At 40.6% G+C, this 25,311-nt stretch overlaps 3 protein-coding genes across 4 annotated transcripts in view; 1 reads left to right on the forward strand and 2 right to left on the reverse strand.

Annotated features, from left to right (window-relative positions):
- The window catches only part of elp1 (elongator acetyltransferase complex subunit 1), a 14,803-nt gene extending 13,230 nt beyond the window's left edge, over positions 1-1,573 (forward strand). Inside the window, exons 34-36 of the mRNA XM_085181387.1 lie at positions 6-157; positions 1,183-1,261; positions 1,387-1,573. Coding sequence (XP_085037513.1) covers positions 6-157; positions 1,183-1,261; positions 1,387-1,454 — 299 coding nt within the window. The 3' untranslated portion in view covers positions 1,455-1,573. The remainder of the gene's footprint in view (positions 1-5; positions 158-1,182; positions 1,262-1,386) is intronic.
- On the reverse strand, positions 1,521-17,090 carry cpxm1b (carboxypeptidase X (M14 family), member 1b). Of its 2 annotated transcripts, XM_085181400.1 has the most exons (15): positions 15,104-17,090; positions 13,830-13,985; positions 10,666-10,775; positions 10,429-10,568; positions 10,055-10,139; positions 9,072-9,231; positions 8,891-8,982; positions 8,159-8,282; positions 6,038-6,234; positions 5,756-5,935; positions 4,647-4,844; positions 4,464-4,560; positions 2,487-2,626; positions 2,300-2,402; positions 1,521-2,045 (listed from the first exon to the last, which is right to left on the reverse strand). In XM_085181400.1, the coding sequence occupies exons 1-15, from the start codon at positions 15,519-15,521 to the stop codon at positions 1,741-1,743; spliced, it is 2,505 nt and encodes an 834-aa protein (XP_085037526.1). In that variant the 5' UTR covers positions 15,522-17,090; the 3' UTR covers positions 1,521-1,740. The 2 variants fall into 2 exon arrangements, with proteins under 2 accessions (XP_085037526.1, XP_085037534.1); XM_085181408.1 differs by lacking the exon at positions 13,830-13,985.
- Positions 17,091-17,239: 149 nt separating this feature from the next.
- Positions 17,240-24,202, reverse strand: smu1a (SMU1 DNA replication regulator and spliceosomal factor a). The gene is made up of 12 exons (XM_085181420.1): positions 24,063-24,202; positions 21,740-21,950; positions 21,172-21,324; positions 20,820-20,930; positions 20,421-20,549; positions 20,171-20,290; positions 19,954-20,070; positions 19,574-19,701; positions 18,207-18,333; positions 17,946-18,113; positions 17,702-17,854; positions 17,240-17,349 (listed from the first exon to the last, which is right to left on the reverse strand). The coding sequence occupies exons 1-12, from the start codon at positions 24,086-24,088 to the stop codon at positions 17,251-17,253; spliced, it is 1,542 nt and encodes a 513-aa protein (XP_085037546.1). The 5' UTR covers positions 24,089-24,202; the 3' UTR covers positions 17,240-17,250.
- Between the last annotated feature and the right edge of the window lie 1,109 nt (positions 24,203-25,311).

Here is a 25,311-nt window from a genome sequence, read left to right on the forward strand (position 1 = left end):
GACAGAGGAAGTCCACAACCTGCTGAAGGTGTTGGTGCTGTTCCAGTTTGACAAACAGGCAGAAAAGCTGCAGCTGACCTACGATGAAGCTCTGCAGATGATGGAGGCAGCAGTTCCTGAGGTGTGGCCTGAAGGCCTGCAGACCAGCCAAGCCCCGGTAAATATAGTTCTTATCATTGTCTTTAAGTCTTTCTGCACATTTGGCTTTGTGCATTAGTATGGATCTAAAGATCTATCTTACATGAACTTACATGAATCCTAAATACACTAAAAGGACCTTTTATGAAAGAGAACAAATAAAGGGAGCTGTTCACCCTGCCTGGGATAAGGGTACACTATTGCACTATTCAGCCTTCCTGGGAAGATGTATGGCAGGGTACTGGAGAGGTCTCTCCATTAGTCGAACATCAGATTCAGGCTTTCTTCCTGATTGTGGAACGCTGGACCAGCTCTTTATCCTCCTGAGGATATTTGGGGTGTGTAGGAGTTGCCCAACCAGTCGACATGTGTTTTGTCACTGAGAAAGAATTCAAACATGTTTTTTGGAGGAATCTGTGGTAGTTTCTTCAGGAGGTTCTTCAGAAGTAAGACATATCTGACTTATGGTAAATGGCCTGTATTTGTATAGCGCTTTTCTAGTCCCTAAGGACCCCAAAGTGCTTTGCACAATCAGTCATCCACCCATTCACACACACATTCACACACTGGTGATGGCAAGCTACATTGTAGCCACAGCCACCCTGGGGCGCACTGACAGAGGCGAGGCTTATTGCTATGAGCTGGCCTCTCCTTTAGAGTGAGGGTTTAAATCATTTGGGAGGGACACAGAGTCGAGTCGTTACTCCTCCACATCAAAGGAACCAGATGAGTTTGTTCGGCATCTGACTGTGATGTCACCTAGGCAAGGTATTGTGGACATGTCCTACCGGGATGAGGTCACAGGATAGACCCAGGATATGCTGGAGAGATGTATGGAGCATCATTGGTGTTTATTAATTTGCAGTGTATCGCTCAGGGTGTAGGTACAGCTCAGTGGGTTGAGCAGACAACTGCAGATGCAGGGTTCGATTCCGCTGTGGGCCTTTTCCTTAACGTCATTCCCTCCTTTCCTGCCCGCTCCACTGACCTGTCATAAAAATGACAAAGGCCAAAAATAAATCTTAAACTTTTCCTGCTCTGCAGCTCACTGGGCCAAACTCCACTGCAAACAGCATCATGGCTTCTTTCCAACAGCAGCAGAGACCAGCAGCTTCACAGCAAGGTCAGCACAATTTGTTTCTTTAGCCAGTCGCTTCTCTTCTCCTTAGTTTCACCTTTTTAGTCAGATAAATATTAAATGCCACCATTTAAATTTTTCTCTTGTTTCCCATCTTTTACCCTCCGTAGACGCCGAGGTCCCGACCGCTCCAAAGATGAGAAACGGTGTCAAGTGGAAGCTCAGTGTTCTGAAGTGAATTAGTTTTGTTTTTAATTTTAAACTGTAAGGTCAAATACTAATCATGTAATAAAGAAAGACTCAGTTATTGACTTCTCTTATAAAATGTGTTCATTCTCTTGAGCTCAAAGAAAACAATATGACATCACATACAGAATAATTAATGTAGCTTTTGCTGCAGACTTTTTCCTAAGTTGCTCTGCTGCTCCACAGCAGAAGATAAAAACATTTCTAACGTGTGAATCCTGCGAAGGTGGGTCTTTGAACCAAGTCCTGCTTTGTTCTCGCTTTGATCACGATCATTATCACACCCTCTTTGCCCGTTTTGCAGCAGCAGCGCGTCTCCGGTTGATCGCCTTGGTGGTGACACGCAGCTTCCGCATGCGTAGCTGCCGCAGCCTGAGCTGCAGGTCTTTGGGAAGTTTCCCTCCCTTCATCAAAAGCTCCTTCAGCCTCTCTTTGGGCATCTTAGTGAGGCGGAAATCACAGGTTGTGGGGTAGTGGTCATACATGACCTGGCAGGTGCGGGAGGAGGGGAAGTAGCCCTCTGCGGTGGCCGTCACCCGATACTCGCCGGGGTTCAGCAACCGCCAGTAATCGCCATCGGCCACTGCAGAAAGGAAATAACAGAAGGTGGCATGAGGAAAAGTATCAGTGCCGAAAACCTTGTTTTTTTTCCCTTTATTATAAAACATGCAAAAAGGGCCAACATTGTATATCACGTTATCAGATTTCCACTTAACATCATGATAAAGAAATAATTAAAAATGTCCAGAATCTGTTGACAGGCTATTGATGTTTAGTTGCTTCTGTTATTCTTACCACCAAAACTGATTCAATATCTGACGTGAAATAAAAATGTACCTGATCTAATGTGATGATTAATGTCATCGACTTTGATAACGGCGTCTGCTATTCCAGCCCCCGTATCCTTGTCGCGAACCACACCCTTAATACCACGGTGCACCTAAAATAAAATAAACACAGCCTTCAAAAAAAAAAAAAAAAAGATAATCAAGCCGTTCATAAAATAAACCTATAAGTAATATACCTGCTCCATGTAAGTCAGCAGAGACTCCCTGTTGTTTTCCCACTCGATGGGAAGTTCGCTGGCGTGAGGAAATTTATCACAGGACAACTCCACAGTCACCTCGAAACAGTTGGTGTGCAGATAGCTGAAGTCATTCATACCTGAAAGTAAAAAAGAAAACTATGACAAACTTTATTTATTCAATCCAAGTTTTGTGCTGAGGTTTTTCTGGTGTTGAGTTTATGTTTTTAAAGACAGTCATGTTCAGCTAAATCAAACACATCGTGTTATTAAACTCTTTCTCCTTTGGTCACCTGCTAGGAGAAACCCTAGTTTATCTGTTCTGATCCGAGAGGTTTCGGTCATATTTCAGCCCTGCTTTCAGAACAAAATGAAGCTAGTGAGGGTGATCTGCAACTGTGAGTCTTACTAGGGATACCCTCGGAAAAAACTGTGACCTATTCTAATGTTTGTCAAACTACGTCTTTACTTTAGGTCAAAACCTGTCATTAAGGGTACAGAGGTTGTATAATATCGTCTTTATCCATTTAGTCTCCCCTATTTCACCCAAAGCATCTTATTTACTTTTAAATAGGTGTGCATATGTATACCATCAGTTTCAGAGCAACCAGGTTTGTTAGCAAGCTGAAAAACACTTTTAATATTTTGACAGCAACACTTTGTAATACAGCCCACGACAAAGGCCTTAATTCCTCTGTAACTAAATGAAATTTCAGTGCAGTTATATTTACCTACATATAGTGAAAGTCGGGGTCCCGAACTCCAGGCCTCGAGGGCCAGTGTCCTGCAGGTTTTAGATACCACCCTGGGTCAACACACCCTGAATCAAATCACCTGAATCAAATGATTAGTTCATTTGATTCATTACCTCAACAAGACATGTTGCGGAGGTTGTTTAGCCATTTAAATCAGCTGTGTTGGATCAAGGACACATCTAAAACCTGCAGGACACCAGCCCTCGAAGCCTGGAGTTAAAGGTAGGCACACCAGATTAACAGGGTAACAAGTCAGTTTTTCACAGGTAATAAAGAAATGATTATACTATTATTAAATTTAAGCAGACTGTAAGTAACCTAGTAATGCGTAAGTAATTTTAGGTAGTGAAAAGGTTAGAGCTAAGGTCACATCTGTCTGCAATTCAATTCAATTCAATTCAATTTTATTTTATTTATATAGTGCCAAATCACAACAAATGTCGCCTCAAGGCGCTTCATAGATACAGAGAAAAGCCCAACAATCATATGACCCCCTATGAGCAAGCACTTTGGCGACAGTGGGAAGGAAAAACTCCCTTTTAACAGGAAGAAACCTCCGGCAGAACCAGGCTCAGGGAGGGGCGGCCATCTGCTGCGACCGGTTGGGGTGAGAGAAGGAAGACAGGATAAAAGACATGCTGTGGAAGAGAGACAGAGATTAATAACAGATACGATTCAGAGGTCTGTTAACACATAGTGAGTGAGAAAGGTGACTGGAAAGGAAAAACTCAATGCATCATGGGAATCCCCCGGCAGCCTACATCTATTGCAGCATAACTAAGGGAGGATTCAGGGTCACCTGGTCCAGCCCTAACTATATGCTTTAGCAAAAAGGAAAGTTTTAAGCCTAATCTTAAAAGTAGAGATAGTGTCTGTCTCCTGAATCCAAACTGGAAGCTGGTTCCACAGAAGAGGGGCCTGAAAACTGAAGGCTCTCCCTCCCATTCTACTTTTAAATACTCTAGGAACAACAAGTAGGCCTGCAGAGCGAGAGCGAAGTGCTCTAATAGGGTGATATGGTACTACAAGGTCATTAAGATAAGATGGGGCCTGATTATTTAAGACCTTGTATGTGAGGAGCAGGTTTCTGCAGATTCTGATGGTATTAATTTTGTCTTGTAAGCTGATAAAGGAGATAAACAGAATAATAATTAAATGTTAATTTAAGAAACAGAACAGAGATTTAAGCTTTAAATCTGACTTTAAAAACACTCGTTCTTACTTCCAGGTACATTGTGCCAGTCGGCTCCATTGATGATGTTGTTGTATCTCAGGAAGTCCTTGTTGTGGCACGGCCGGCGGTCATGGTTGGACATCACCTGTTTTGTATTACGTGTAAAAGTACACTGTTCTCTCACTTTCTTTAAGGTGTTTTGTAGTTTAAGAACGTGGAAGGAGCAGTCACCTGATTGGTGCTGGCGTACACTACCGCCAACCAGCGGAAGAAGCTCTCATCAGCGGTGGGCGTGTGCTCACGAGGCGCCCAGTCCCGTGTCATGTCGTATGGGTAGGTGACCACCAGCTCTCCACCGTGGAGATTGGCACCCAGAACAAACGGGATGTTCTGCATCCAGCTGATGACAGCTCGGGTCTCTGATGCCACCTGATGTTAAAGGTGGCGAGTTTGTTAAAACGTGCAATCAGGGTCAACTCGACTCTGTTTTAGGTGACATTTTAATGCCAGTAAATAGTGGATGGTATCCCCAGAAAACATGATGCCGTGGATATCTGTCCACCTTTTTAGCTGTTTTACAAGCTCTAGCTGTTGTTTGTTCCACAAGAAACAAAGAAGCATCAATTATAACCCCCCTGCAGCTCCTTTCTTCCTCTACCCACTAGGTGCATTTGAATTAAGACATCCTTCAATGTGTTGTATTGAGATTAGCTTTGGGATCGCAGGCAGGAGGAAAGAGGAGACAAGGAGGCACAAACTAGCCAAAAGAAACATTTAGGTATGACTCATCACAATCTAAGAGTGAAACCTACAAAATTACAGGAAGAAAAACTGGAAGCTTATTAAAAGGACTAAAAACTAAGTTTAAAATATCTGTTTTTATTTTAAAAAATCCCTTTTTCTTTCTATTTTCCAGTTTAATTTTTTTAATTAATTGTTTTTAATGTTTTTATTTGTTTAATGGTTTTTTCATTAATTAATTCATACTGAAAATCTTTATTTATCACCCAGACAGTCAGAGAATTTTAAAGTTAAAAATAAAATGTTAAATTTAGACATGTTTGCTTTGAACTATCCCTGCTTCTAAAAGTCTCACATGACCCTGGTCCACGTGTACAGGTTGTTTTTACTGATGCCTTTTCTCAGGACTGAATCGATGTGAAGATACTATGACCCGTCACCCTCGTGTTTAAACCGTTAGGATTAAAACACCATTAAAGTCTCAAAGTTTTAAATCATTCTACAATAAAGTATAAATATGAAATTGAGAGGCAGGAAAACAGGTGATGGAGATGTTTTTCGTGTATGTGAGATGTGTGTTTGTCACTCGTGTGTCTCACAAAAGCTTCTTCGGTGGTGTACTGTTCAGGGATGGGGAAATAGTGGTTGATGAGTTTGGACCGGTCTGTCTCCAGCTCGATGGCGGTCCACATCACTGAGTTGAGGTCAGCAAAGTTGTGGTTCATATCGATGCCTTCATAGCTGTAACGTCCCAGCGACCAGCCTGCCAGCTCTGAGCCCTGAACGTCAAAGAAAACAGGATTGACTCCTTTCAGTTCTGCTAATTTATTACTCTCATGTCTAGTGCTGACGTTCAGAGCTGACAGGGGAGTTTCCTGCACCTTCTTAAAAGCCATCTCATATCCATCGGGGTTCATGGAGGGCAGAAGGTGGATGCGGGTCTCTTTGACCAGGTGCACTATGCGCTGGTCTCCCCGTTTATACTCCTGGCAGATGTACTGCATGAGATTTAGCAGGAGCTCTCGTCCCAGCACCTCGTTTCCATGCATCCCTGCAACATATCGGAACTCTGGTTCTCCTGCAGGGGGCGCCAAACACAGAGATGGGAAGGCTGGCTCATACCAGACTTTTACTTGTCATTTGGTTAATGCCTTTAAAGATTTAAACACAAATCTCATCAAAATCCTTTATGTGCAGTGGATATCGTATGCAACAGCTTTTAATACACGTGCAGTTTGATGTTTTACACGCAGAGTTGCACAGATCAGTGGGCCACATACTGCACATTCAATGGCAGGTATCTCTGAAATGTCACATGTTATTCTCAGAAATGCTCATGAGGAGGACTCTGAGCTCACTTCACTGCTAACAACAAATACGCCACATAACACTCAGAAAGTTTTCAAACAGCGAGCTGTGCCGTAAGCAAATATATTTTAAATATGAAAATGGCTCTGAGGCTATTTAAAACACTTTAAAGCACAGATTTAAAGCTCATCCACCCATCCATCCATCCAACCTCGTGTATGTATGTGTATATATGTATATATATATATATATATATATATATATATATATATATATAGTATAATAGCAGCTGGATAGCGTATTGGTAAGACTACACAACTCTAGAGTGGGACTTTCAAGTTAGACTCTCACCTGGGGCATCTGTATTCAGCAAGGGTACTAGGCTAGACCCCTCATGCTGCTCTCACAGCTAGAGATTGATGAGGTACAGCACACATGCTATGGCAAGGGGGAGCCAGGATGACAGGTCGGGGGGGAGATATCATCACCCCTCCCAGTGTGGTGTTCTGGGATTATACCAGGGGGCCAAGTATAAGATGAGTATGGGGGCAGATTTGCATTCAATTTCTTGTTCACACTATGTTTAAAGGTCATATTCTATAAATATGACCTTTCAACATAGCTTCAACAAAACACTGATGACACAACCATCATCAACAGCACCGTAAAACAAATCAGAGAAAAGAACAATGAAGAAGATGTGGTTAACCAAGCACAGATTTAAACCCAAACAGACACCCCTCCCCCCCACTGACTTCAACATAACAACCTGAAGTGATTTTTTTGGCGGGAAATATCCTACCTACCACTCTGCTGCCACGCGGGCTGAGTTGATGAGGCCAAAGAAAACATTTGTACACCTTAAAGCAAACGAGGGAGAACTCTGGACTGTTTATGTCTCGCACAGTAGTGCACTGTATCTGAAGAAGGGCTGAAAGACACGGTCAGAACCAGCATACTGACCCGCTGACCTCTTAGTTTACTGTCTCATTAGGGGAGAAGCGGCATGCAGCACAGCACCATGTGGAAGATTCAAGGTTTAGTTGAAGCTTCAGATTGGAGCTTTCTTATGAAACAGTGCCTGCCCAGATTAAACGGTAAATAAAACTGTAAATATTCTACACATCAATGAAAAGGCAAATTATGTTGAGGAATACTTTGACCTAGATGGAGCATGTACAAAGAGAAAAAAGAACAGGCTCCATGATTAACCCCTGTGGAACTCCAGATGTCATAACAGCTAATCTGCAGGAGTATTTTCTAGTGATAGCTGAGAAAATCCTGAGTTTAAGATAAGATTTAAACCAGTGAAGAGCCAAAGCCCTGACTCTTCACAGTGTTCCAAGCTCTCAATAAGTAAATGATTGCAGCTTTGTGCCATGTTTCTAATTGGAAATAAGAAGTTCAGCTTCTGAGAAGTAAACAACAGCTATTAAAAAACACCAGTGAGGAGGAGGTGGGACGTCATGAACACGCACAGAGCACCACTGCCATCCTCAGGGAATTTGCACAAGGATACTCTGACATCCAGACTAGAGGAGTCAGGGATCAAACCAGAAACCTTCTAACTAGTAAGACTGGATTAAGCTTTGATTTGTGTTTAAAAAAAAAACTAATGATTTCACTGATGAGCTTTTCTTCCTAGAGTTAAGCTTCCCTCTCCTGCAGCTTTCACATTTCTCTGTAAGTCTCACCCAGCTCGTGTTTTCCTGGATTGTCGGAGATCTCCATGACATAGAGCTTCAGCCCCATATAGCTCTTCCCGATGCTGTAGATGCGCGTGATGTCAGGGCACTCCTCTTGTACTGACTTCATCAGCTGTTAAAACAAACAAACAAAAACAACGTGTTTCACTGACACAGTATTTCAAAGGGCAACTGTTTTGTAGCCTCATTGGAAATGTGTTAAGCTTAGATGATGCCCAGACAAAATTCAAGTGCATCATTTCAGCCCATCTCAGCGGGAAACAAATGATATGTATAAAAATGTGGGGTAAATTATTTTACAAATGGATTATTAGAAATTAATTATCTGAAGGTTCCTCATTTAGTCTGAGTGTCTTTGAACCATCTGAAGTATTTATCCAACACTTCTTTTAGGAAATTGAAGTTAAAAAACTGCCAAAGAACGCATAAAATACACATACAAAGTAAGTTAGATGGCACAGAGAAACCTCTTGTCACTGAAGTGGAGTATAAACATTTCATACGTCTACATCCCATAAATCAGCCATGTCAGACCTCTAGCTATGTTTGGGGAAGGTGGACCTGTGTTTGCTTTGGTTGTTTGTTTTCTGACCGTCAGATTCAGACAGCTCGTAGTGGCAGCACAGTTCATTCAACAGAATGAAACCTCTGTATATTTGCTTTTGGTCAGACCAAGCAGACCACACACACATTAAAATGTTCAGGATATAAAACAAACACCTTTCTCATCTCCTTATAGTTGTGGTGTCTGAAGTCCAGCTTGTCTTTGGACTCTGTGGGCTCTGTCTGCCATGGATAGATACTGTTTGGATCTGTAAAATGGGAAACGTGTGTCACTTTAATTAAATACTTATATCTATATGAATGTAAAAAGCTATTTCCAGCTAGTGGCCTCTTATACCTGGGAGTGCACAGCCCAACACCTCAGCTCTCAGGCAGATGTCCCCCTTCGTCCCATTCTGGTACCAGGACTGTGGGTTGATCCGAATATAGCGTGCCACTGTGGAAGTGTTGAAGAGGGCGAGGACGGGTGTCTCTGCATCTTGGTTTCCTTCAAATATCTGCGACACAAGGACACATTTAGGTTAACGACCTATAATACAAATACGATTTTTTTTAGTAATAAAAATAAAAAATTGTACTGTAATAACTGAGGAAGAGCACATTGCTCTTTCACTGCAAACCATGAATTTTAAGGTCAGTTTGTGCACGCTTGTCATATTTTGATCTCCTCTGATTTTCACCACCTGAATTCAAAAGCCCCGTGGAAAAAAAAAAAAAAAGAAAGAAAAAGGTTGGACAAAGCACATCTGGCACATCGTGCCAGCTGTGGCTGAGTCACACATGCCAGACAGAGCAGGGGAAAGAACAAACCCCAACAAATCTGCACAGTTAAACCAATTTTTGAGTTTTCAATAACTGAAAGTCACAAACTTTGCCCTCATACTGTAAAAATGAAATAGCATATAATCTTTAAATGTGCTGCGTCAACACTATGGACCAAACTTTCCTTTACAGGACTTTGTTGGAATGATGGTAACAGCTTGCGGGTAAATTAAACTCTAATGGCTTTTCCTTTTTTTTCTCCACGAAGTGGGTTCAAGCTTCTGTGGTGGGAGTAAGAATAATGCAAAATTATTCCACAAATACAAGAAAAACACCCCCCCACCCAAAAAAAAAAATCCCTAAAAGTCAAGTGATACATCAGTTTGCTTATATTATTTTGGGCTGTATTCTTTCATAAACATGCAAAAGGCTAACCCGTTACCTTTAACAGATAAACCCGAGACAAAGAACGGCCTCGTGACTCCTTTTATAACCAGCTTAGAAAGTGAAATGTATACACAGAGTAGAGGGAAGATCAGAGCTCGGATGTTCACTCACAGCCTCTTCAGTCCCGTTCATACATGGCTTCCAGACCAGTGTGTCATTGCTGAACTGCACCTTGTAGGTATGCACAATGTCCCAGCTGTTTGTGAACAGAAAACACACATCTGGGTTGTAAATATGGCACATGTGATATGACACACACTTTTTAACTTAATCAAGACATTACCAGGTTTCAGAAAAAGAGCACAACCTGAAGACGGAGCAAAGCCTGCTTTTATGTGTCTTAAATTAAGTAATATTGAGTAACATCTCACAGTAGGCAGACTTTGGGAACATTATCTTGGACTTCAAAATGAAACAATACTTCCATTCTGTCCTGAAACCAGTTTCCCAGCAGGCTTACTGATTTCCAACCCACCAGCACTGACCTCCAGATGGAGTTGCGCCCCTGCAGGATGACACCAGTAAAGCGAGTCAGCCGTCGAGCGTCAACCTCCAGCCACTGCTTCTTATCTCTGTACTGAGCACACCAGGCCCCATCATAGATATCTCCATCCTCTATTCCAGACTGCCACACACAAATGGAATGCACAATATTTATGATGCTTCTGCAAGTATAGCCTGAAGTGCAGCGGTGGATCTTTTTTTCAATTCTGTGCAGTCACCTGGATGTTGAGTCGACCCCTGTGGGGACCCAGACCTCGGCGCTTGTAGGACGAAGCCCTCAGCTGTGTGTCTTTGACCTTCAGTGACTCGAGACCCAGTGGAGGACATTCTGAGACAACCAGCAGGGCTTTATCAGTCATTTCACTTAATTATGAATGAAATTACAGGAGAAGGGGTGAATTCGAAGAATTGTGAGTTCGAAAGGTAGAAGTCTGATTTTTTTAGAACGTTATTAAAAGACAGAATATCTGTGAACTGTCAGTTTTTGATAATTTAGTGCCATCAGACAGAACGCACTGTTGGAAAAAAGGTTTTTCTTATTTACACTGAAGCACGTTTTAGCATGTTGTTGTACTTTTTCAATATGTTCAAAATAAAGATTCAATCAATCAATCAATTTTAAAATGCAAATGTTCAAATCAAACTTCCAGGAACTTGTGGCTCAGTGCGCTTTGACATCCTGCATCAATATGTGATTGTATAAAATATTCAGCCGCATGGATGCATTGCATTTAAACAAACATAACCGTGCCTTGTACATATTTGGAACCAGCTTCCAGTTTGGATTTGGGAGACAGACACTATCTCTACTTTTAAGATTAGGCTTAAAACTTTCCTTTTTGCTAAAGCATATAGTTAGGGCTGGACCAGGTGACCCTGAATCCTCCCTTAGTTATGCAGCAATAGATGTAGGCTGCCGGGGGATTCCCATGATGCATTGAATTTTTCCTTTCCAGTCACCTTTCTCGCTCACTATGTATTAATAGACCTCTCTGCATTGAATCATATCTGTTATTAACCCCTGTCTCTCTTCCACAGCATGTCTTTGTCCTGTTTTTCTTCTCTCGCCCCAACCGGTCGCAGCAGATGGCCCCGCCCCTCCCTGAGCCTGGTTCTGCCGGAGGTTTCTTCCTGTTAAAAGGGAGTTTTTCCTTTCCACTGTCGCCAAAGTGCTTGCTCATAGGGGGTCATATGATTGTTGGGTTTTTCTCTGTATCTATGAAGCGCCTTGAGGTGACTTTTGTTGTGATTTGGCGCTATATAAATAAAATTGAATTGAACTGAATTGAATTGATTTAAAGATTCCAAAAAAACTATCAGAATGCTGAAGACAGAATTCCAACATTCAGTCAGTTTTAAAGTTCATTCTGAATTCAAATACCAGATGTCCGATATTTCAGGCTGAATTATAAGATTAAAATAAAAAATACAAAATAAACTTCCATCAGAGCAGATGCTTCCATCCAAAAATCGCTTCTATGATGAATTTGGAAATGCTCATCATTATTGTTGACCTTTTTAGTGGGCAAATCTGAACCCCTCTATATGAACGTTGAGCGGAAACATAACTATTATTATTTTATGTTTTTAAGATTTTCACTTGTTCATGTGTCTTCAACCCTGATGGGTTTACAAATTAAGCCAAAGGCAGCAGGTAGAAAACAGAGAAAGCTGAAGCAGTGAGGTTTCTGTAAACCTGTTCACGGGCTCTGCAGCCGTGAGTCCTCGGACAGACTCTCATTGTCTGCTGGGTTCAGCTCGGTTCAAAACACCTCCTCCTCTTAGGAAGCTTTATTAGCTGCTAAAAAGTGTTGGGCCAGAATATAGAAGTAGCATAAATGAATGCTAAATGTTGATGGCATTTCCTGTAAAGACCCTTTCCCCCTTTTGCCTTGCACTCCTGTAGGATCTCTTTCGAGTTGCTTGTGAGTCAAAATGTGTCTTTGTTGCTGCTGACCACGGGAATCCTGCCAAACCACAAATTTATTCTCAAACTTCTGAAGCGGAGCCAATGACAGCTGGCAAACTCACAACGATGCCCGGATTACACTCAGCTTTGACTACATTAAAGGAATTCACAACTGAGCTGATTAACTGTGTAAATAAATCCCACCAGGAATTTTTATAGAGGTAGAAGAGCGTTATTGTGCCTCTTTCATTGTTCTCCAGCACTAAAAATTTCATCTTTCATTTAAAATGAATGAAGCCATAGAAGATGTTTTCCTGACCCTGAATCTGACCTCTGTGCTGGTTTCCCATTTTTCCCAGACTCGCTCTTTGCTGCTTCCTGTTGTTCTAAAGTTCAAGTCAAGTCACACTCATATTAAGTTATGCATCATGCTGCTGATGAATGAAGGCACGAAAACACCTCCGCTATCAACCAGGAAGAAGCAATATTATAAGTTTGACACGTACTTATTCTCAACATGCAACATTTTCTGTCATATCACTCACTGCTAATCTCGCCCCAGCACTGTCTGATAGGCCTGCATGGATTTTAACGAACATCGACTCTGATTTGACATGACAGCTACTAAGCATTTATTTCTAGCCAGCCTCCACTGAGCTAACCTTCGATCATTCCCTCTGTACACACAGATTATGCAGACAGATGCACTATACACACACACGCTTACTCAGCTGGCACAATTTCCAGTCTAGTACACAAATATGAGATATGTACTGTATATACAAGGGAATATGCACACGGCAGAAACCAGACTGTGCATAATCACACTAGTAAAACACTTCTATTCTGTGATGTGTGTTAACTACAGGGACTAAGTTCGGCTCAATCATACATGAGGGACATAAATCAAGAGACGCTAAGAGTAAAAGGAAGCTAGAGGAAGATAACAAAACTCTTTAAACTGAAGTGAAGGAGGAGGAAACTCATTGTATATGGTACAATACATCATCTCTTATCATGTTCCCAATGTAAATAAAAAAGACTGGCAGAAGCAGAAAGGTGAAATCTGTGAGCAGTTCAGCAAAAGTCCGAGTCTGCACTTTCTTCTTTTTAAGGGCTTCAATGAATCAATTTTGCGTTTGTATCATGAATACCTGTGTTTTTAAAAGTAGCTGCAGGTGGATGGAAGCTGCTGCCAGGCTTTAGTTTGAGCTTGCACTGAACGAGTGTAACACACAGCAGTTATACATCAGGCTGATTTAAAGTACAGGTTTTTACATATACAGTATGCCTCCATTCAGCACTGCCTTGCGTTTGATTGTCACAATATTAAACCCATAAACGGCTCTTATCTAAGCTAGTTTAGGAAATAGTTTGGTTTGTCTGTGGCTTGACCTCTTTCAAGCAGGAAAAAGCAACCAAACCTGTCTGATGGGCATACTGTATACTTTGGGGCTAACCCCCGATACATACGTGGGGTTGTTTCTGTGGCCACTGATTGGCTCACTCTTTTTTTGACCTGGGGTTTTGCTCTTTCAGCAGCATTTGGCTTCTTGCCGATGACTTTGGGTTTCTTCAGGACCGTTTTGGGCTTCTTTGCTACCTTAATGCCTCTGGTGGACCTCTTTGCTATAAAAAAGCAAACAATTTCATGCACAACAGGACATGCATTCCTCATACCACATCAACATGCAATATTTTAGACAGGACACTTTACAATGGAGCTTTGCTTTCAAGGAAAATAGCTATGTGTCAATCTCTTGCAGAGAGCTAGATGAGACTCTCATATATTTCTATTAATAATGAATTGGTCTGCTTATTTTAACACAGAAATGGGAAAAAGCCCTGCACAAACAATCAAATTTAAAAATTCAAAAATGTTTAACTATGGAAAGAAGGCCAGCTGTTTCTTGGTGCTGTCCATCATTTTTTGATGCGATAATAATAATGTACAGTTTAATTTTTGAGGGTGAGATGACTCTTGGAAAGAAAGCAAACAAGATGTTACTCCCTGCGCCCCAAGTCTGTGAGACAGTAAACATGCACTGTCCTTCTTGAATTAAATAACGAGCTCAATAAACAAACTAACAACCCCATGCTCTGGATATGCATCTGCTCGCTGTGCAGTGGAATATTCCTGCATTACCAACATTACATGTGACTGGTTTTAAGAAGAGTTGCCTTCTGTTTTCTGCTCTCAGGCATTGCACAGCCCATCTGGTTTTCATCAGCGGAAACACACGGCTAAAATGTTTCACTGCACCCTCTGCAGAATGTGGAACATCCTCCCCCAGCCCTCGGACAATGACTCTCCGACCGCAGATATGAAAACACTAACACAGTCCTTTTACACTCCGAGTATCTACAAAACTGTGGCTTCAAGTTGTTGTTGAAAGTCTGTCGCTTCATCAGTGATTAATGCGACCATGATTAGAGTTGGTAGACAGTTTGTTGCATCTAACTTTCAAAGCAGAATTTACATTGAATTAAAATTTTGGCTGCTTTGTTCTCTTTCAGTGTCACTATGATGCATTTACACTGAAACTGCTTTACCACATAGGCTTTTTGCTTAAGGGAAAGGTAATGACCAGTAAAACCAAAGGACAATCAGTGGAGTTCATTTGCTCTCATGTAAGCTTCTCCATGAAGGAGAACCCTTTGCATTTAACAATTTGTCATCAATTTGAGATTAAACAGCATTAAAGAAAACAAAAAACAGAAATAAATATCAGTTTGTGTCCACTCACCCAACTCTGGAGGACCTTCTTCTTCTCTTTCAGTTGTTTTACCAGCAGCTTCACTCAGACTTTCTGAAGCTGTGGTGGGTTTGCTTATTGACTTACGATACCTAGTTGTGAATCCTGCGGTGGGAACCTCAGTGGTATTGGGTTTCCCTGCAGAAAAAAGGCTCTCAGTTGAAGTTAGAGCTGTGTTTAAAGCCACAGTGGCTCTCCTTGAGGTTGTGCCATCTGCAGGTCTGCTTATAACAACAACAAATGAGCCGCAGTTCAGATAAAAAAGCACAGTGATGAGCAGAAATCCTGCCATAGCAACTCTCCCCTGCAGAAAACCCTCTAACACGAACTTCTCATTCAACCTCTGTGACCCGCTGCTCTGCAACATCAAGTCCACAGCAATGCAAACAACTTCCTGTTGTATATACATAGAAGTTAAAAAATAAACTTTAGGTATGATGTGTTTTTGGCTAAATTAAATAAAACTTCAAAAAGCTGAAAAAAAATCAAGCCTTAGTCTGTGTGGAATTATTTTTTGTTGAAAAAAGTAGGATACAAATGAATGAAGACACAGGAAGACAAATAAGCAATTTAAAGGCTTTTACAGTTTTAAACATAGGAAATGTTCATTGGTGTAAGAAACCACCACATCCTTCTTACATGCTGCCATTACAGGAAACAATAAAAGGCTCCAGAATCTTTAGAATAAATGATCTTTTAATAATTCTCTGAAATGTTCTTGACTTGGTAAAATAATCAAAACAATTCTGGTGACAACAATCAGAGTAGAGGTACGTTATACTTTTCACATTTGCGCTTTTATTTTGAAGGATTTACAAACCTTCCTTACCTCACTGACTGACTGGATGCGCCTCTCCTCTGCAGAGCTGCTGTACCGACAGCCATGCACCAGTTTATTCAGGGATTAAACGCAGAGGCAGAGAATTACCAAAACATCTTCCAGCACTCGGGGAGGCAGGAAATGAAATGTAGACCGAAATGCCTTTAAAAACTTCAGATGTTTTGTGAGGCTTCTTTTCTTTTTCTCACCTTTAAAATGTGGAAGATTTCTTGAATTACTGGTATGTCGCAATGATTCAAAAACACTGAAAGGGATTATTTCTTTTGCACAGACGTCACATTTCACTGCTCTGGTTAAACAGCTTTAATGGCACAGACCGACGCTGTTACACAGGACGTGTGCATCCAGACAGCAAATTCATATAAATGAGTATAAAAAAAAACAAAAGACAAACCAGAAGGAAAAAACAAAAAACACTTGACATATTACACCCCATTTCCAAATGATAACCAAATAGGTGGTATTTTATGGATCACTGAACAAAACTGTTTTCTGTCCAAGATCAGCAATGTTTGCGGAATTCAAAAATTCTGGGTGACATTTTCTACATCTTATACCTTTTCTATGCAAAATGAGAGGAACCAACATGCAACCATGAACTATTTAACCAGATCTTACTGAAAAACGCAAACAAAAATATATTTACAAAAACAAACTTTTAAAATGAGTCGGCTCAAGTATCTGCACTCTCACTGTTGACCTCTCTCCTCCTGCTGAAGCGCTCTTACATAAAAGTTGGAAATGCTTGCATGTTGAACAACAGAATCTTATTTATTGAACAGCCAGTGGAAAATGTGCAGAATTATTTTCTTTAGGATTTGATTGAGTACAGTTCGAGAATTTGTGACAATCACGTTTTCTTCACATTTGTAATAATTTCTGTGGAAAACTGTTAATGAAAACAACAACAGCGGGTGGCCTACAAATTATTAAATACCATCGCTGTTCATCAAATTGCTTTCTAAGACACATGAAATGAAAACTTTATTTGTAAAAAATATGCAACAAACCTAAGAAGCTGAGTTAAATAAGACTCTGCTGTGCAAACACGCCGAACTGTCGTAAGCTGTCAACATTCACTTGTATATTTTTTTTAATGATACAAAAACTTCTTAAAATCCTGCTCAGTCTTTGCATTTTAGTCACTACTGTGTTCCCATTAATTTAAACCTCCGAACCACCTGAATCTAAGAAGGATTCATTAGGGCTGCAGAAGGTTAAATAAATCAAAGTGGGCGGAGCCGTGTTCAGACTGAGGAGAGCATCAGTCTCTTCTCCTGAGGGTGTTTATTTTTTTTTAAGGTTTCCAGAGCTTCAGCAGGCCATCCTCACTGTAGGTGGAGATGAGGTTCTGGTGGGGGTGGTGAGCGATGCCGATAACATCCTTCTCGTGGACCTGGAGATGGGAGATGTAAGATGTGATCAAGATACACCAAAAACATCAATAGTGAAACAGAGTGGAGCTTCTTGCAGTCTGAAGTGATGGATTCACACAAAAATTATCCATTATTTTGCAAAACTAAAACAATCCCTCCAACTTCAGCTACTGTGTGTAAAATGGAAACACATCAGCAGTGACCAGTACGACACCTACATGTATATAGTCTTATATGGAAGACAAGGCAGCTACACATACCCCCCTTCAACACTGACTTCAAAACTTCAGCGATAAGAACTTGGGGGAGGAACAGAGGACAGAATATGGTGTGGTATTTTTGGAAACTCTGATCCTGAGAGCCGTAACGTACCGTCAGTGTTCTCTCCAGCTTGCCGGTGACTGTGCTGAAGCAGTAGAGCACAAAGTCTTCACCCACGCAGTAGATCCACTCGCCGCGGGGCGACAGAGTGCAGCACACAAAGTCACCACCTTCCCTCTTACCGGAGCTGAAACTTCTCACGATCTGCACAACAAAAAAACAGCTTATTACCTAAAACTCCGGGTTTAGAAGAAAATCCCAAACAACTGTTAGTGATGTGGTGACATTAACTGACCTGTCCCTGCATGTTCATGATGACCACTGTGTTGGAGCGGTTGCACACGACAAAGTGCTCCGGGTTCTTGGGCAGCAGGATGACGTTATTGACTGTGATGTCAGTGCCGGCTGACGTTCCCAGAGGCTTGAAGGTGCTGGTGCACTCAGTGGTCTTCACGTTCCAGACCTGAAGCACGTTGAAGATGAGCGGGAAAGCAAGAGGCATTATGAGAAAGAAGTGGATGAATGGGGTTATTTTTAAATCAGCTGCTTCTCTTACCTTTACTGTACCATCTGAGGAAGCGCTGATGATGTGATGGCCGTCCGGAGTGAATGTGACCTCGTTGACAAACGAGGAGTGACCGCGGAACTCCTTTAGAGTTTTACCCGACTTAAGTCCATGGATTCTTATGAAAAACAACAACAAACACACAGGGATGACGTCGACATAATAATTTAAGAAGATTTACTGAAGAGCACAGTAGTTTTAATGAAGATTGGAAGAACAGTACCCTATTCAGCCTTGTTAAATTCCTGTGATTCTGCTGACTTCGCACTATATTTTCCGTTGCTGATAAAATACAGACGCTAAGATTGGATGCCACCGTTTGTGTGTTGCTGGTAAACATCTGGGACACTAATAGAAACAAAAGTAACTATGCTATTCTTTTAAATCAACACTACATTAATGTTACAGAGGACCAGAACTATTTCTTGCCCAGCTCCAACATTAATGTTATCATTTATTAGTCATAGCCGGCAGTGCTACCGTAATCATAATGTACGTAATTACATGGCTAATGTTAACGTGTGCCAGTCAGGTAAACATTCTAACTGTCTAGTACCTAAACTTGGAGCTTTATTGAGCTCTTGAAATTCCTTGTTATTACTGGTTGGTTGTTTGTTGCTACTGTTCATGTCTTCAGCTGCTAGTGGGGGGGAGGGGCTTTAGTAAATCATGTTCAGAGGAGCCACCACTGCTGATTTACTGACACAAAAATGCAGCTGTTATTGTTTTTTAATGTAAGTGTATTTAATAATTCAAGACACAATTAGTATGGTCTTTTGTTGCCAATGGTAACAGTATTGTTAGCATCTAGGCACCAGCTGTTGTTAGATAAGAGAACTTTAAACTGTAGCAGCCACTCGTACACTCACACAGAGTGTACAGCAAAGAGAGAGCCTGAGTGGAGCTAAAAACTACGGTTCTTCTTAAACAACCAAAATCATCACGATAAAAAGCCAACTGAACTTTGGGAAAAGTGATCTTTTCACCTGCTCCCATCCACCTCCTACATGCTTGAACACAACCAGACCACACTCATGATCCCATAGCCTGCTTTGAAGTTTGGTCATCATGGACATCAGCACTAGGATCATTCACTTTGTGACAATTAAACAACCTTGCACGTCCTTAGTATGAGCTTTAGATTTCGAGAAATAATAGTGGCAGCCACAACCACTGTATTATCTTTATTTCACACCACAGTCGCAGTGAGAAACTAGAAGTGAGTGCATGATTGCGTTTATTGTGTTTGGTACACACAATGTGCATATGGGGGAAAACACCACTAGAAAAACACCACCCTAATGGCTGCACAGCCTCCTCTGCTGCTGGTAAGGATAAACGGTCAGATATTAGTTTACCTGATGGTCTGATCAAAGGAGGCACTGAGGAGCTGGCTGCTGTCCTTGCAGAAGCTGACACATGTTACTCCTTTGCTGTGGGCACGCTCGAACCTCCTCAAACACTGACCGCTCTGGATCTTCCAAACCTACACAGACACATACAGTTTGTTCTAAACTCGTGTTTTAGTAAAACAGAAAACACGAGTGAAAGAAACTGAGGTTTTCAGTTTTCTGAGAGCTTTCATGTGTAATAATTAAAATGTCTTCTTGATAGGTTTTTATAATTTTATACCAGTAGATGTGGTTATATAGCCTAGAAATGGGCTGCAAGTACAGAATTGGTGAATGAAATACAGAAGGACAATGACAGAAACTGAAGTACAGCTGGTCCTCTATACCTTAACCTTTCCATCCTGGGCTCCAGTGGCCAACATCTCTGTGTCCCGACTGAAGCCCATACACAACACAGCGTCATCCATCATCATGAAGTTATCCTGAGCCTGGTATTTCAGATCCTGCAAACACAAAAGATATATAATAATTAAAAATCACTGGCATAAACAGAGTGATATTTAAGCAGAAACTAAATCTGCCTTTCTTTTCATTTCAACCCACCTTCCTGATTTTGCCAGTTGTGAAGTTCCAGACTTCGATGAAACCGTCCACAGAGCCAGTGACCAGATACTGACCATCAGGGGAGAATCGGGAACACTCCACGTGAGATTTCTGTCCAAACTGCACAGTGAGGAAAAACAAGTCACGTCAGAACAAGTTTAAGTCATGAACTTGAAGAAATGGCAGTAAGGCCTGGTCACAGTGAAGAAGCTGACTAATACAAATTGCCATTTTGGGATAGTGTGGGTACCTTGATGTGTCTGCTGAGCTGCGTGGGAAAGCGTTCCTCTTCTACATCTTTAACGGCAGCTTTACCTCTGAACAAGTCAATGGTCATACCAGGAGGCAAGAGACCCTGATGCTGCTGCCACTTCAGAGCCTACAGAAGGAAAAAGATGATGGGGAACGACATAAGCATTTGCATTTTATCTGAACAGAGGAACAAATTTTATTTATATAGCACCAAATCACAACAAGGTGCTTTATAGTGTGTAGTTAAGACCCTACAATAACAAATCGTCGATATTGTGCATGCAGAATCATAATCAAGGACAACTCTGCTTGCACATTCCTATTTTGTTTTGTAAAATTAAGAGGCAAAAGAGTTTCACAAACTAGTACAACACCTGCAAATTTCCAGGTCACATACCTGTCCCAGCAGAGCCATGAGACGAGAGGGAGGCACCACGCTGACCTCTCCTGCCAGCGCCTGAGCGATGGCCGCCCGACGCTTCTCCTTACTGCTGCCATCTGGGTACGCCTGGATAGAATTTTAACAATGCGTAAGAAAGAAACATGCACATCTATTAAAAATGTACAGCACACTTTAATCTGATGTTCTTTCTGATTTAAAACCTTATTTTTCCAGATTTAAAAAAGAGAATTTATCAAAGCCTACATTCTATCGAGGAGGGAAAAAAAAAAAAAAAAAAAAAAAAAAAAAAAAAATCAGGAAAAAGTGGAAAAAATAAATAAGAGTCACTTTAAGCAATTTATCTCACCTCTCTGGGATCAAAGTAGGAGCGAGCCAGCAGGTTCTCCAAGTGGATGTATCTCTCTGGCTGGGTCTGTTTCAGCATGATCATGGGGTCGGTCTGTCTGAGCAGTGAACGAGCTGCACCCAGCTCTCTCAGTTCAATCAGCTCTAACACGACCTGGTGAGGGAATCAACACAGAGGCCCAACTTAAACAAACAAACAAAAAGATCTACTATGTTTACACTGGGAGATTTGCTATGATACAAATGCTTAGCCAAGAATGACAAGAAAACATCTGGATAAAGACAGTATTACAAGAAACACCTGAAAAAAAAGCCTTTCTGACCAGAAACCATTAGAAATAAAGCTGGAGGACTTAGCCAAGCTTTGGACACCATCGAAAATGGTGTGAAAGCCCAGTTCAATGTACTATCATCATCAACATATATCTATAACTCTCTAAACCTAATATTCACACTTTACTGTCAACACTTGTATACAAACAAGCCCTCATCCCCCCGTATAATCCCAGATGATGATAAGATGCCAGTGTCTTCTGGACCTGTCAATCAAAACTTTATCCAGACCATACCTGTTCGTAAAGGTCTATCAAGGTCTTGTCTGGCAGCTTGAGAGACTGGATGGCTTGTAGAACAGTATCCCAGTGGCCGCTGTTGATGTCTGCCACGAAGCTCTCTATACTGTCCACTGTGTTCAGAGACACTGTCGTCTCCTCCTGCAGAGTGGCTAGTGTCCGGTGCAGATTGTTCTCTTTTAAGTACTGCATAATCAGACGGACCACGCTGTGAAAATAGACAAACAACGTAAGACAGAAGATGGCTCAGCTCAGGTAAAACCAGCTCAGGATTTGGTGGTCAAAAACGTTCCTGATGATGCCCTACACTTTGAGGTATAGTGAGTTCAAATTCAGAGTTTTCATTTCACAAGGTGGCGCTCTTTTTACCTGGTTAGGTTCTCATAGTAACTTATACCAAACATATACCATTATCTGCATTTTATATTCACTACGTCTTCAGTACACTCTAAGAGTGAAATAGATTCTCTGGTGTGGGAATAAGTGTTTGTGCCTTACTAACGGCACGGTGCATTAATGTGGCACATAATCACTGGGACTGAAATACATTTAGACTTTGATGCAGAAAATAAATGCTTTTATGCTTGACTCTTATCTGCTGCAATGTCTGATTATACTGACACAAATGCAGCTAATCTAAGAAGATAGATAAGAAAAAATGAGTAGGCTATTTATTGGCTATTCATCATGGAGAAGATTAAATCTGTTGAAATAATTCACTTTAATCTGGGAACAAACTAAAGTGATTTCTCTTTCATTAGTGTAGGAAAATGCCAGTACTGCATGCACTGAAAGTCCAGCACACATTTTAGAATTGAGTGAACTAATAACTTCTAAACTCAAACTATGTTCTAGATCATCATCACCATCAGCACCACCAAGGGGGTGCCAGGGGGGCAAAATTTGCTGTCCTCCCCAGAGGGCCCTTTAGCAAGACTGTCCTATGTTGGTAATACATTTTAATAAACTTTGATGGCTGGATAAAACTGTTTTGAATAAATGTGTTGCCAAGAGATTATTTTGTTTTGCACCAGTAAATAGTTGATTGTGAAACACATGGAAATATCTGTGTGGTGTTTAAAATGTCAAAAGTCTTATTTATTTATAGGTATTTGATCCATATCAGGTTGCAGAAAAGTTAGTGCATCTCAGGGCCAACATAGAGACAGGCAAACAGTTCACACTCATACATGATCTAATACTCATTTGTCTTTCCTCAACAAGTTTTCTCTTAAAGTGAACTCCATTCTGGGAGAGGAATCTTAAGCTGCTCCTGCTCAGAAACATTAAAGAGTTGGGACGTTCCAGTTAGTCAATCAATCAATTAAAACAGATTATTATGGCTTTCAAAGTCATGCAATTCTTTTATTTCTCACCATATTTTTCAAGGATATAAATATATTTGACATATATATATATGATATATTTGACAACAACATAATAAAACTGGAAATTCTGTTTTTGGTGTGCCACCCCTATATTATTATTATTGCACTCAAATGGCCACCCCTAAAAAAAATCCTGAGGCATCCCTGTATGTTAAACTTGCTTTGGAGCACATCCTTCAGTCGTGATCAATAACGTTCCCTATTTTTTTTTTTATTGTTACCGTGTTTGCCATAAATTTTCATTTTAAGGAGTAAGAATCTGCAGACAGATGTGTGGTCATTTCTAAACACTATCCCTGCTTAATACCAATGTTTTCACTAGTATTTTTTCTTGCAAAAAGCCTCAGTTTAGATAATTCAATTATGGATTCCAGCGAGATTTTGAAATTATAAGCACCGTTTTGAATCTAGTGTGAATCTAGTTTTGAATAAACCGCGAGTTACTGACAAAAAGTGGAGTTACTGACACTAAATGAAGCAGACTTTATATGTCAAGTAATCTGGCTACTTTAGTGAGTTGTCCAGGTTGGGTTTGTTTGAATCAGTAACATTTCCAGCTCATGTCAGAATCTACGGCGACTGGGAAGCGCACATCTTAAGCTAATGCTAATTTACTCACCTCTCTTTCAGTTTTGTGCAGTACACAGAAGCGATTAAAATATAAATGATCAATAAACAAATATTTCATATCACATAGTGTCAGTTGAAAGAGTACCTAACTCCACTTTCCAGTCATACACTACATACACTACAGCGTATGGCTGGAAGTTAGCTCGTTAGCTTAGCACAAAAACGCTACCTACCGCTACTGCAGTTTACTGCAGGATGAAGGAGGCCTCACTGCCCAAAAATGTGATCAAATATGGAGCTTTTAAAACCCAGTTTACTTTAATAATAACCCCCCTTTAACAATAGTTAAGCGGGGTACTTACTCTGCAGATTCCACCTCCAGAGACATGATTATTTATGTGAAAACAGCCTCCAAGATGCACTCCTGAGTCCACAGCAGAAACAAACGCCAGGAACACACGGCTACGGCACCGGAAGAAACAGGATCAGGAGGCGGGTTTTCTTTTCCAAAATAAAAGATTCATTTGACGCTCAAAAAACATGGAGTTATTTTTTGTTGCAGTTTTTGTTTTTGGATGACAAAAATGTTCACGTTTCGACGTCTTCATAATATTCAAACTCTTAAAACAAAAACAAATAAAGACACCAAATAACTGCACTAGTTCACATTACTGTATTAAAAAAACCTTTTCTATGTCAACTGACCACCTGTTTCCTGGCAGACCACCCCATATTATATCATACACAAACAAACAAACAAACAAACAAACAAACAAACATGCTTAATTTTAGCTCTCCACTGTTATTAGTTTCGTCAGAAAAAGGTAAGAAGTATTTTTGTGATGAAGCTGAAGTTCAACATACATTTCTGAGAGCTTGAGTTTGGTTAAAAAATTTGACAGCAAGGCCTGAACTACCATATTTGAAGGTTTATTTGTAACACAGATGAAGTATAAAAAATACTGCTCAAGCTTAAAATGCCCCTAACCTCATCACAAAACTTTAGAGTGTTTTATTTATTTCATTAATAACATTACAAAACTAAAATTGGAAAGTTTTAAGAACTTTTCCATCTGCCAGGATTTTTTTTTTCAGGGAAATCACATATGGTCAGGCTGGGAATTTGGTCAACTGATATGATATAGAATGACCCAGATAAAATAAAAACAGGTATCTAATCCAGTGTTGTTCAGTGCACTTAAAACTTCCTTAGTTTGAAATTTTCACAATTATTTTTCTTTAAAACTGATAAAGTTATTAAATTAGTCTTTTATTTCGTCTCATTTAAGGCTCCTGTAATTTTTTTTCAATGTTCCCTCCAAATATCCATGTTACTTTGGTTGAGTAGAACATAATTCAAATTCACACACTGATTCATGATTCCGCTGCAATATTCACATTTGTTGTAGATGTTCTAATTCTGAGATCAGTTATTTTTAAACTACAGGAAAGCCATAAATCCCTGGGGTAGCCCCAAAGGACAGCACAATTATTTTTCTGCTAGAAAAGATCAAATAAATTAAGATGCCTATTTAATTAATTAAGGTTGTTTGAGTGTGGATTTCCTCTTGCGTCCTTACATGGCATCAAAGCACCATTCCCAGCATTAAG

The sequence above is a fragment of the Neolamprologus multifasciatus genome, chromosome 2 (assembly GCF_963576455.1).
Source record: "Neolamprologus multifasciatus chromosome 2, fNeoMul1.2, whole genome shotgun sequence".
Lineage (NCBI taxonomy): Eukaryota > Metazoa > Chordata > Actinopteri > Cichliformes > Cichlidae > Neolamprologus > Neolamprologus multifasciatus.